The 13,707-nt window shown below is 27.8% G+C and overlaps 1 protein-coding gene across 3 annotated transcripts in view; it reads right to left on the reverse strand.

The window, feature by feature from the left end:
* LOC108750433 (UDP-glucuronosyltransferase 2B31-like) overlaps positions 1-13,707 on the reverse strand; it is a 16,413-nt gene that overhangs the window by 1,615 nt on the left and 1,091 nt on the right. For 2 of the 3 annotated variants that reach the window (XM_018489869.1, XM_018489866.1), the window contains exons 2-5: positions 5,336-5,774; positions 1,883-2,305; positions 465-696; positions 66-291 (exon numbers count right to left, since the gene is read on the reverse strand). In XM_018489869.1, the coding sequence (XP_018345371.1) occupies positions 66-291; positions 465-696; positions 1,883-2,305; positions 5,336-5,734 (1,280 nt within the window). In that variant the 5' untranslated portion in view covers positions 5,735-5,774. Of the gene's footprint in view, positions 1-65; positions 292-464; positions 697-1,882; positions 2,306-5,335; positions 5,775-12,526; positions 12,565-13,707 lie in introns of those variants that run through there. The other variant, XM_018489867.1, reaches the window with a different exon arrangement.

Genomic DNA, 13,707 nt, shown 5'->3' on the forward strand with positions numbered 1-13,707 from the left:
ATTGATGCATAAATATGTTCTTGTCTAATAATAATATGCAAAATAAAAGATACGAGTCTGCATACCTATACAGGGGGTCTCGTAAGATTGCATTTAAGGCTGCGTCGAAGCTTTTTTCGGTAATCGTACTGATGTCTAGTCGCAAGGCAATGTTTCTAGCGACATACCTGTCGATATTTGTAAACTGATCGGCGAAAAGTGGTATACCGATCATGGGGACACCGCATACTATCGCTTCCAACGTGCCCATGAGTCCGCCGTGAGTGATAAAGGCTTTTATGTTAGGATGTTCTACAGCATATTAGACAATTTTATAATTTCCTTAATTCAGGAAAGACAACTTGCAATTAAGTATTTACAAATATTCGCAATATTTAAATTTTATGTAAAAATTATATAAAATTTATATTTCTCTGACATTTAATTTTTACATAAAATTCGTATTTGTCTTTTTTGATACTCACTCAATATTTTAATTTGTGGCATCCAAGGGGAAATGTAAATGTTTTCGGGCAAATTGGCTGGCAATTTTTCCGGCTTCGGTATCTTCATTATAACCCGCACGGGTGCTATTTTACCTAAGGAGGCGTAAAGCATTCTCAGGAACTCGTGTGGAAAAGTCTCAATCATCATCATCGAGCCAAAAGTGAAATAAATGAAACCATCTTTACTATCATTCATCCATTTTTCTAATTCCTGCAGCAAAGACATTGTTAGCATAAATAAAACAAATTATGTACCTAAATTATGTACCTTGATAACAGTAAATGAATGTACAAAATGTTAATATGTTAGGTAAAATAATATATTAATGCTATCGTTTACGTTATCTTTTGTATAGGTATAAAATAAAACAGTAATGAAATTACAACTAACACGTGTTATATAACATGTGTCAATTGTTATTTAATTGTTATAATGTAAGGAACTAAGAAAAGAACATTTGTCGATTATTGCTCGATAATGAAATGTACAGTAATAAATTTACATATACATGTTATTCACGCGGTCATGCTTGTGTTATATTTGTATTTCATGCTGTGCTTATATTTGCTATCGCGTCACATGATTAAACGTTTATTATAATTAATTTTAGACGAGGAGGAGATACGTATATCTCGTTAATAGCATTCACAACAGCAACCACAAATCGTGTTACTATGAATAAATTCTACGATTACATATAATGTGACCATATTTTTTTAAAGAAAATAAAGGGAAAAGCTAAAAATTTTAGGTTTTTATTCTTAAACTATATTAGATATTGGAATGCTAATTAGAAATGAATTCCTCATAATTTATTATTAAAGTAATATTATTAAAAAAAATAAAAATTTAGTTAAAAAAAAATAAATCTAAGCAACAGCTATTTGAAATAAAAAACTATTCTTTATAATAAAGGACGTATGGTCACTGTATATATGATAGACTATGTGTTCAAACTATTTAATATTTCATATTTTTCTTGTTAGAAAAACGTTATCGCGATATTGTATTGCGAAATATTTCACGATATTAAGAAACGATGAAAAGTTCAATGTTAATACAGTTATTATAATCAGGCGATGACGCAAACATAAGCATATAATTTATTATAAAAAAACTGTCTACAAAGTAATTTTTGCAGATAAGAAACGAGAAAATGATAGTGTTTTATGTTGTGAAATCTCGATCGATAAACATTTCCAGAGAAATTCTTGAAAAAAAAAAAAATATTTTGCATACTGCTTACTCACACGTCAAATGATGTATCACTTTACGGAGGAGTATTATTAACGTTATGTTACAGAATCATTATGCGCGCGAGCTCGTGATTCGTTGGCATGCGCTATATCGAAAAAGTGAAAACGATCACGAAAACGGGTCATAAAAGCCGACTTACAGGTTGCAATGTTTCGTCTTCGTCCTGGACGTGGATTCCCCCCACGTCTACCGCAGCAGCTGTCCTCGGCTGTATCCCATTTAGCGCGATGTGAGAGTTGATGAGGACCAGCGACACCTTCTTTTCCAATTCCCGTACACTCGGTACGTCCGGCCCGAAGTGTTCCCTTATTATTCTGTCTTGCTCCCGTGTCGTAAGATAATTAAAGTACCACTTGTCGAAGAATGTGTGCACGACGTTATACAAACGGTGCCAGAAATTCATGGGTTCGGTTAAACTTATAACGTTATTTGGCACGAAGGCCAGGCTCTCAGGTTGAGCGATCATGTCATATAGCCACGGGTACAATGACGTCGTGCTGATACCAATCAAAGGAACTTTTAACATGTAAGCAATGACACTATAACATTGCGCACCAAAAACCTAAAATAAACATATGAATATCTAAATAAATGATTATTAAAAAATTTCATTAATTTCATTAATGAAATATTAGATATTAATTAATCAACTAATGCCCAGAATAATCGAGTGCAGTCATACGTGACTCTGCTTTGACACTGTAAATATGTCGCTAAAGATGCTTAGCGTTGTGAAATTCTTTTTGCCGATCGTGATTTAATTTATAGCATTTTATTGTGCAGTTATGAAGTGCAGTAGCTCGCACTTAATCTAACAGCTAAATGACGGTTACATATTATATTTCAGATTTGGTAATCTGAGAGATTACCTTGCACTCGATTACTTTGATTTATGATTATTTGAATTGTATTAAGAAAATTGTATTATATGAGACTATTATGTTTTAAATTATTTATTAAGAGATTTTATTATACCAGACTGCTGAAGATGGCTTGAATTAAACTAAAACGTTTGGTATTTGTTATATATATATGTAGTACTGAGAAATATATAATTGATATAATCGCTTCAATTATTGCGAATCTAGGTTCTTAATTGCTCGTTTTTTCATTTATTGTAAAATAAAATAATAATTACATATAATAATTGCATCATGTGTACAACAGTGATGTAATTTTGATAATGACACTAGTTAACAAAAAATGTTTTCTTATAAATTACCAAACTAAATGTTTCTTATGGATTTATGAATGCTGAAAATAAAAATGTCGCAAGCCAAATTTCACCAACACGACGTGTTTCCGAAATTGTTAAATTATTTTTTTGAGATATTTGACATTAAAAAAACTGGTTAACGTTATCTTGAAATTCTGATCAGAAGTCACAATTGTATTATATTGTTCACTCCTTACAGAATTCAATTTTTGTTATTTCAGTATCTTACATTTTACCATATTATAAAGGATTTAAATACGGGATTTTTCTAAGATAAATTTTTTGCCTATAATAATAAAGTCATATATATATGCGTATATACACATATATGTATTATATATGTATACATTTACATACATATATATTTATAATTCCTAATTTGTAGCTATTAGTACACATACACAGACTATACAACTTTTATCTGAAACATTTTTTTAATAAATAAGATATTAAAAATTTTTTTAATATAAGAAATAAACAATACATTCAAGACTTTTAATCAAAATTTTAAGATAACATTAACTTTTAAAAAAAAAAGTCAAATATCGTAAAAAACAATTTTAATTAAATATGATAAAGAACGCCAATAAGTATCAAATTAAATATTTCAAATAATACAATATATATTCTTTTTTAAATTTAAAATATTGCGCGCCGAAACATTCGAATATTCCTATATTAAATCAATTTATCTCATTGTCGGATATCCCAAACTTTGGACTTTCAACACAATCAATCTGAGACGCTAATAATCCCCCCTAAATTAAATACAATTTTTATTAAATCATTTAGAAAATCTAACGTGATGGTGGAATTTGGCTTGCGACATCGTTTTTAGTATCCATAAATCTATAATAAATACTTAGTTTAGTTTAGTAATTTTTTGCTGCAAACTAATGTATTTGATTGCTTAGCCTAGATGAAGGGAACAAGTAAATTGAACAAACAAATTTTGTCATTCTCTTTGTTGTTCTAGACGTTTGCAAAACAAGTGTTTGCTATAATTTAAAATGCGAGACAAGGGAAAGAAATGGTCATTTTTTATTCAACTTGTGCAATGTATTGCAAATACTTATGCTTATGCAATCTACATATTAATGCATAGTGTCACGATATTTCTATAGATATTTGATTTTCATATCACGTATAATAAATTTGTCAATTAATATTTATTTTTGGTGTCGTCGTATTTCTTTTAAATATTTCTAAAAAAAACCTATTTATTCGGCTTTTTATAGAATTCTAAACTTCTTTTCATTTATTTAACAGAATGTGTTAGCAAAAATTTACATCTAATTTGTTCATTTTTATTTTTAACTAAAATAATTACATTCCATTGTAAAAATTGGTTGTTAAATGAAATAAGATGTGTAAAAGAGATACGTATGTTAATTAAGGAAGTCACGGTTGTCGCTTTGATTCGTGATCATTTAAAACAATTTAGAGTGATTTATACATGTCATGGTCGTAATAACATGAATGATCATTGTATCAGTTTCGTGTTCTTGGAACATTGAAGGAAGAATTAAAAGTTCATCTCTTACGTCAGAAGCAAAACGCGAACTACCTATTGACGTTTACGTAAGAGGATTAGATAAAAGATAATGTTACGATAGAAAATTGGTATGAATAATGATCGATGAAAATTTGTGATGTTTAAATCGGGTAAAATTACATTCTACATATTATTAATAGAGATATTGACGACAAGTTTTGTAGATTGTGCTTGCCGTACACACACGTGCAAGCTTCCTTTATAAAATTATTAGTTTTTACAGACCGAGTAGGCAAAATTTAATCAATTTATAGATTAATGGTTACGACAAAAAATTGGCAAAATATTATATTAATATATATCTAATATGCTATTGAATAAATGCTTAAATTTTGAACAGATATCAAATTATTGATATCATATTTTTCTAAAAACATTAAAAATATGTTGAATTTAATTTCAGGATATACTGTTGATTATATATTTTAATTATTCGATACTCCTGTTTTTTTAGTTAAAGGTTTAAAAAATATACTTCAGTAAATGCCTTTGCTTGCTAATTATTTAAGACATAATTTTTTATTAATTTTATGTTCATCTTTGTTATAATCATTCTTATCGAAATATTCTTTTATAAAATGTGATTTTTATCAAAATACTCTACCTCAAAATATTCTATCTCGAAATATTTTTTTATCAAAATATTATTGTATCTCAAAAATATATATCTAGAAATTAATTGAAAAAATAATTATTGAAAAAATCTTTCTAAAAACATATATACGTGTACGTATCAAAAAATAATTTTTTAGTAGATTTTTTAATTAGATTTTTATTATAAATTTAGAAAGAATAACGTCCTTCTTTCGTGTTTACAATACCTCTATAAATACAGCATCATAAGGTGGATCCTTTGGTTTAGCTAGTTCTTTAATTTCTGGATTTCCTAACAAGTCACAAAGTTCGTTTCCTGCCCATGTCGAAACGGCGTTTACTGGACTTGAGGTAATCAGTTTTTGCATTAGTTCGAACGACATATTGTTCACCAAATGCACATTTGTTGGCAATATCACGATATCGGTGTAATTTGGATAAGGTTTCTTCAGAGGAAATTTGCTGACCATGTCGACTTGATGACCCTTTCTGGCTAGGCCCTTCATCAATTGCTCGACCATAACAAAATGACTTTTACCATGAAATGGAAATATTCCGAGCAAACGATATCCATGGCAAATCGACAGGCAAAACAACAAAGCAAAAATCACTAGTAGCACTCGCATTTTTTATTCGTATTGTTATATAATTTTCAGTCCAAATTACCTAAAAAAATTACATAAAAAAAGTTAATAAACTGAGTTAACGATTAATTTAAAGTTATTAAAACTTTATTAATTTTTTGTTAATTTATAATTTCTTTATCCCTTTTATAATATTATAGATTAATATTTTAGATTAATATAAATTAAATTTAGTTTTTATTTTGATTTGTTAATATTTAAATCTTAGATTAAATTTTATCGATAAATTTTTAAATAACGGCGTTTGTAAATTAAATGAATCACACACTTTCAATATTACGTCATATTGCTGCACGTTGGTGCACCCAATGATAGACTGATATTTGTAGATTTGTATTATCGTTTAAGTTACATAGATAACATATAGTGGGGATAGAAAACTGTTGCGTGTATTTAAAAACACATGTCGCACAATACTAACTGAATTCATATAAAATTTGTACATGTGTTGTATCATAAATATATATTCTGAATTCAGTCTGCAGTGATTACCTTAGGTAATCTATCAGAAAAATTACATTTAATTACTATTTGTAATTGTCGTTTGTCATCAAACAAGAGACAAACAAAAATACTGATGATATAATGCTTCCTTGCTTTTCTTTTCATAAACTTAGCTTTAGTTTAAGAATCAAGTCATCTGTGATGATAAAGTTACAAACTTACAACTGAATAAATGAATGACTATATAAACAAGCGAATAAATGATTGATGAATTCAAATGAGCAATTCAACTTATCTGTAGAGGGGACTGATAATGAGCAAATCCTATTTTCTTACTTTTTAAAGTTTTCATGTTATGTCTAATCTTGTAGTAATTGTAGTAAAAAGAAGAAATTATGATTTCTACGTTTTGTAGATAGGAGAGTAACAATATTTACCAGATTTATAGGTATTCCTATATAAGAGAGCACGAAGTCGTCTAAAAGATGACTAAAAGAGGACTAAATTGTTACAAAGATATCTTTTAATGAAAGAGTCGACGAAAGAAAAAAGATGACAGATGTCGCATTGCTAGTCATTTTACAGTCTTATTCATATGATAATTGGGTAGACCAAGACGTAGATGGGAAGAAAATATTAGAATGGACCTTAACGAAATGGGGTACGAGGGTCACAAATGGAGGGATCTGGCTCAGGGACGGGAACAGTGGCGGGATTTGGTATTTGCGGTAATGAACTTTCGAGTTCCTAACGCCTAATAATAATAATAATAATAATAATTCATATGATAATTAAAGAATGACTTCTTTGGATATTTTTTATTTATTATAATTTAGTCATCTTTAATACTTCTTTTAATTATTATATTTTGATACAACGTTTAATAACATCGAATTTTTAAATTAATTTTTACAAAACGAAATAAAATTGCACGACTCACAATTTACGTCCCATTTCTTGCAATGTTTGCCGTGTCCTACGTGCAAGATTCATTATCTTTCATCATAATTCTTTCGGGACTCGATTACAAAAAAATATTTTATTAGTGTTCATTAGAACACGAGTAAAATTTCTTATTATGCTGCACCTTTTATTCTGTCCTGATGATTTTCAAACACGGAAAACTGAACTCCATCACGTTCTTCTGATGGCAATCTCGCGAACTACTCTCAAATGAGTGATAAAAAGTATCAAAATAATAAAAAGATATCTTTTTAATATTGTTTTTTCGGCAATACGAAAAAAATATCTTTTAGATATCTTTTAGTCTTGCTGAAAAGCAATCTAAAAACAATGTCTTTTCATTATCTTTTAGACATAGATAACGAAAAAAAGTCTTTTAATATTTATACTGTTTGAGTTATCACATTGTATACATTAACATGTTATATTAGGTTAAGTAAAAAGTCATCGCGTTTTTTTAAAAGACATCTATCAGTAAAAATCGCAATTACTTTCTTACCAACAATATAAATATATCTTAATAGAGTAAAGTTTCAGCTTTAAAAATCTCTTTTTTAAATTATACGATACGACAATTTTTAATGGAGTTATGAGCAATTAAAGTCAAAATAATTCTTTTATTTAATCCGCGATAACTCAGTAATCAAAAGTCGTAGGAATATTTAAAAAAAACGATTTTGTAGGGAAAGTATCAAGCTTTCACGATAGGTAATCGAAAATTTTCTCAAATTCGTTTTGGACACGTTACAAATCCACAAAGTGAGAAGAAAATTTTTCGTCTTTTTCAGCTCGTAGTTTTTGGTATGTAAAAATTATCAAACTCATATAAACTTAAAAAATGTGATAAGCTTTTAAAAGTAGAGATTTCAAGCTTTAAAACCCTTTTTTTAAATTTGAATTTCATTCATTATTGACGAAGATATTGTATATACAACTTTGAGCTAAAAAATACGCGATGACTTTTTACTCAACCTAATATTATGTTCAATCAATAATTTAACATATAATTATATAATTATAATATATGAACAAGTTTGTAACAAGAAGGTACACGAAGTATCAGAGGGGGAGAAAGAGAGAGAGAGAGAGAGAGGCTGAGAGAGACAGAGAGAAATGTTAATTATATACAGTGTATCGTTACATAAGATAATGATTCGATAGAAACAACGTTCAAAAGATCAAAAGATCTATAACACAACACGCGAGATATTACTTAATGTAGAGTCAACTATAATTTCGTGACAATCTGAAAAAATAAGATACCTAAATAAAAAATAGGGCATTTTCTTTTTTCTAATTTTGATTAGCAACGTTTATAATAATATTTCTATTAGGCTAAAGATTAAAATTAAAATTAGGGGTTGAAATTTGATCAATCACATGAAAGTAAACAAATATTGAATTTAGCAAACAACTTTGCTTTAATTGATCAAATTTCAATCTAATTCCTTAATCCTTTAGTAGTCGAGAACTTTTTTTAACAGTGTTCGCGTGGGGGTCAATTTGATCCATATTTTAATAAATTTATTTTTTATGTGTAAACCAAATTTTTTATTTTTATAAATAATTGTTTACATACGTTATAAATATTACAAAAAATAATTTTTAACAGTTAGAAATTAAAAGAATCTATATTTTTAAAAATATTACTTTACGTATACTTTATATATACATATGTGTTTATATATAATCGGTTTAAAACGTTTTCCGATGCTATCTGATGCCTAATTTTCTTAATTGCCTAAGGACTTATGGTCCTTATAGTTCTTTTCGTTTAAATTTCTCATGCTCTGCCTTTTTTATATTAAGTTTAAGAAGTGACGAAATAAGATTCTCTAATATTAACAATAAATAAGGAAAAGTATACTGGTAATGAGAGTCAAGGGCAATAATTGAAACGCAACAAAATTATCACTGATTTATTAATTAATGAATAACAAACGTTTTGGCATCATTCCGAGCTATCATCAGTGAATACATTACTTGTACATGTGATTATTGTTTCAAGCTCCATTTGGAAAATTATATGTATGTCTTTCACAATAGTTGCAAGACCAAGTGATTTTGGATCCTGCAATGAAACTATACTCATTTAATATATTTTAAAAGAGACTTAATAGAAAGACTTACCAAAAGGAGTCGAGATTTGTGGTATTTTTTTTTAAGGAAAATCATGATCAGTCGAATTAACAAGCTTGATTATAATATTAAGAAATTTTATTACATATAATGAGGTTACGAAGATACGTGCGAACGAAACGAATGTTAGAGCCAAAGTGGTATTCTTTTTTTATATTACTTCTACGTCATGCGTGCTCTTCTTCTTTTTCAACGTTTTAAAGATCATCATTCTAGAACCCGTTTTGGTAATCTCCGGTATTCGTCATAGGTACATGTCCATATGAGTTGTTTCTTGTTGATATCATTTATTCTTTTCGATGCCCATTTGTTGTTTTATGTTTTCATTTCTCTATCTGTCCATTCTTGATATATATATATATTCTTAAAGATCTTCTCATTGCATCCATTTTTATTCACATCTTCAAGTTACCTTCTATACTTATCTGTAACTCTCTATGTCTCTGCATCATATAATAATTTTTTATCATTGTTTCATAGATGTTTTATTTACGTTTTTTCAATATGTTCTTATTCTAAAAGATTTTCATTTAGGCAATTTATAACTTTTTTTCCTTGGGTTATCCTTCTTTCAATTTTTCGGTTGTCTGTACCGTATAGAATATAGACCATTGTTACTTACATATTTTCTACAAGATCAAATCTTTTCCTTAGTTTCCATAAATAATTTGTCTCTCCGTGCCCGCATAAATATTTGGTCTTATCAATATTCACTATAAAAGAGTTTCCAGTTTTTGTATTCTTTCAGCAATTTTTTCATGACATGTTTCATTTTCTCTTTATTAGTTATTACCACTTAATCATTGGCAAATTGTGAAGTATAGAAACAATTGTCATTAAGTTCCACACCCATGCCGTGAACCTTTCTCTTCCACACTTTAAGGACTGCAGTTGCATAGATTTTGAACAACGTTGGTGATATGCAATACCCTTGTCTTAAACCATTAACAGCAAACTTTTCCATTACTTAAACACTTTTCTATTTTTATTCTTGATATGGAATTGTCATATAGATTTCGTAGGGCCTTTATCAAAGTATAATTTATATTTGATTCTCGCAATATTGTCCATAATTTGCTTTTTAGATCCACGAATGTGCACTTTACAACTGTTTTTTTCCCGATAATTTGCTTTAGACAGAATACGTTATCTGTACATAATCTTCCTCCTCGTAGTAATACAGACGATGGAGTAAATACAGACAATAAAAATGATTAAATACATTTTAATTATTATTGTACTTATGAATGCACAAAATACATGAGTATTATTTAAATAATATAATTGTTCAAAGCTAGCAATAATTCCGATAATAACATAAGATGATCACATAATTTTCTTATGTACATTATTTGTTTATTTGCACATTCATTTTTTACAATAACTCTTATAAAAATTAATGAGAATATCACGAAATATTTTCATTATTAGAAAATAACAAAATATTAACGAACGTTACTATTTGCTTTTTAAACTGGAAATTATTCATAATATCATATTATAGATATTATTTTAAAACTAAATATATATTTATGTTTAAAAAATTAAGAAAATTCAAACATTGTGTAAAATATTAATATGTTGTATGTAAAAATTTTTCATAATTTTACTGGATATCTAGTATCTTTCCCAATAACGCTCGTAGGCAGGTAAGCAGGTAGAGAGGATTAAACTGAGTCGAAAGTTCTGTATCATTTTACAATTTTAATAATTTTTTTTTAGTTACAATGTGTAGAATGTCTAAAATCGACGAATAAAATAACTTTAAGGTATCTTTAAGAGTTCTTTAATAACATCTTTAAGATATTTCGTAATGAATACTGAAAAATATTTTTAAGTTGTCTTATGCATCGATTTTGCTTGCTTATTCGGCCATATTTAGAAATTAATATCTCGTTATTATTGTGAAAAAATTATTTCATAAAAATAACACAATATATACAAGTAAAATGTTAAATAATACGCCGAATTAAATCACATAAAGTTACGTGTTAGAGATCAAAGTGATCCAAAGAATACAAAAACTGCTATTTATTACTAAAATTCTTGAACGTTATCAGTGTTATTTCGTTATATAGATGCAAAAATAAACTGTGGAAGGAAGATACTAAAATCGCTAGTATCTCAAACAAAAACACAACTGAGAAACGTTTATGTATCTGTTAGTGTGTCTGTGAATAGTTTATGTATCTGAGTCAATTTTATTTCCACGTAAAGAAGAGATAAGGTTTATTCGTGTCGCTCTGACATGCTCTAAAATGTTTCTATTATGACATTTACTCACTCTAACGCGCTCGTTGAAGTGATTAAAAGCTATAACAGGCAGACATGTTGGAGTATGTTGGAGCATGCGACGCGAACAAACTTATAATTTCTAGCCTGACAGGATCACTGTCACGATTGTTGATTAAAATTGTAAAAAATAAATAAAGAAAAATGAGTGGGGTCACATGATGTATGTTTTTTTGCTTGACTGCTTGTATTTTAGTAAATCACAAGATATTATGCGTTCTATGTTGTTTCTATTCTAGTAATTTACTTGAAGCAATTCAAAAAGAAAACATATGTTATATATGTCGCTGGTTAAATTAATTTCTTATGGGTATAAAAGTCAGAAGCTGAAAATTGACCAATCACAGTTGTGAATATTTAGACTTCTGACTTCTGATTTATGATTAATGGCTTATTGAAAAGAAAGCCTATTACAATCAAAAAAGATCTTGCAGTTATAGCGAAAATTATCTAAGTACGAAAAATTAGCTAAAATAGTTAAATTTCTAGCAAGTACTGCGATATTGGATATGTATTGCATCTAATCATAGATGACAGAGATAGAATTTAGATTTGTACTATAAATTATATGATACATAATTTTCTATCAGATACAAAAAACAGCGATAATTTTAGCTGGAGCAGCAAAATATTTTTTTAAGTGTATCTGATGACGATCATGTAATATATATATTGTACAATTATGTAATATACATATACATACAAACAAAACTGTAATTTGATTTTAAAAATATAAAATAGGATTGTCGAGATTAAATTGAAAAACATTTCAGATAAGATACAGAATAAGCAACGTGCATTTCAATATTAGCGCTATTTGTAAATATATAGTATACAAAAATAGAATAGATAATAATGTTAATTCATCATCCGCCAGTGACGTATCCTAAGCAGTTAAATCAATATTACGATTATTTGTATTATAATTCTATTTACCTTTTTCAGATGAAAAAAACAGAAGTTACTGTTGATGCAGGTGTGCTACAAGTTCTGTTTGTTTCTAAGTAAAAAACTTTCACTATTTAACAAAACATTTGAATAACTTCGTCCTAGTTGTTAAGTCAGTTAGTAAATAAATTTCAACGGTTTGCAATAATTTATAATAATTTGTTCAAATATGTTAATATATTCAACACGATAACATTAAAAGTGAAGTAGTGCTTGGAAGATAATCGCATACATATACATTAACTTGCAAATTTGAAACATATAATATAATAGAACAATTCATATTTTCTATATTTTTTTTTGTTGCGTTCTAAGTTATTATTGAAATTTTAAGGGCGGATTATAAAGAACCATCGAAGATTGCGATATTATTTGTAACGACAAATGATCTCGCTGCATCTTGCAGCTAAAATGAAAGATCATATTACTAAGATAACTCTGGTAAAAATTTTTCTCAGAATTTTTTATATGTTAATTATAAAATATCGTAGGCTTTTTAAGATTTTTTGTAAGTATAATTTCTAATGAAATGTTACAAAATCTAAAAAATTTAAAAATACCTTTTAAAAATTATGGGGTAAGAAATTTCAAAATATTTCAGAATTCACTTGTATGAGAAATTTTGAGAGAAGATGTAAACTTTCCGAATATTTCTAAGTATTTCTGAAAAATGTTCCAATTCATATAAAAATTATGAGAAAAATTTTCACCAGAGAAATAAATATTTATTGTTATTTATGTTTAGTTAATATACATATATACAAGATGTAACATAATCAAGCGCTAGAAAAACAGTAGAGCGCTATTTCTAATCAAAAACTGAGTCTAAAACTTATAAATCAAAGATATCAGTAGGTTTTCAGGTTATCGTCTTGTCTTTATCAATTGATAATGACAATTTTCATGAATCTTATTCACGAAACGTTGGCATTAGCAATGAATAAGAACACGGCAATAACCCGCAAACTATCTTTGAAGAAAATACTAGTGAAAACCTCAAAAACGTCATCGAAAATCTTATAAATCATTTTGCAAATTTCCGCAATAGTTAACGAGACATTAATTTTTATAGATTGCCGAATAAGCGGATAAAATCGACGCTTGAGACAAGTTGAGTTAATATATTTTTCAGTGTTCTTTATAATATATATATATATATATATATATAT

The sequence above is a fragment of the Trachymyrmex septentrionalis genome, unplaced genomic scaffold, assembly GCF_001594115.1.
Source record: "Trachymyrmex septentrionalis isolate Tsep2-gDNA-1 unplaced genomic scaffold, Tsep1.0 scaffold37, whole genome shotgun sequence".
Lineage (NCBI taxonomy): Eukaryota > Metazoa > Arthropoda > Insecta > Hymenoptera > Formicidae > Trachymyrmex > Trachymyrmex septentrionalis.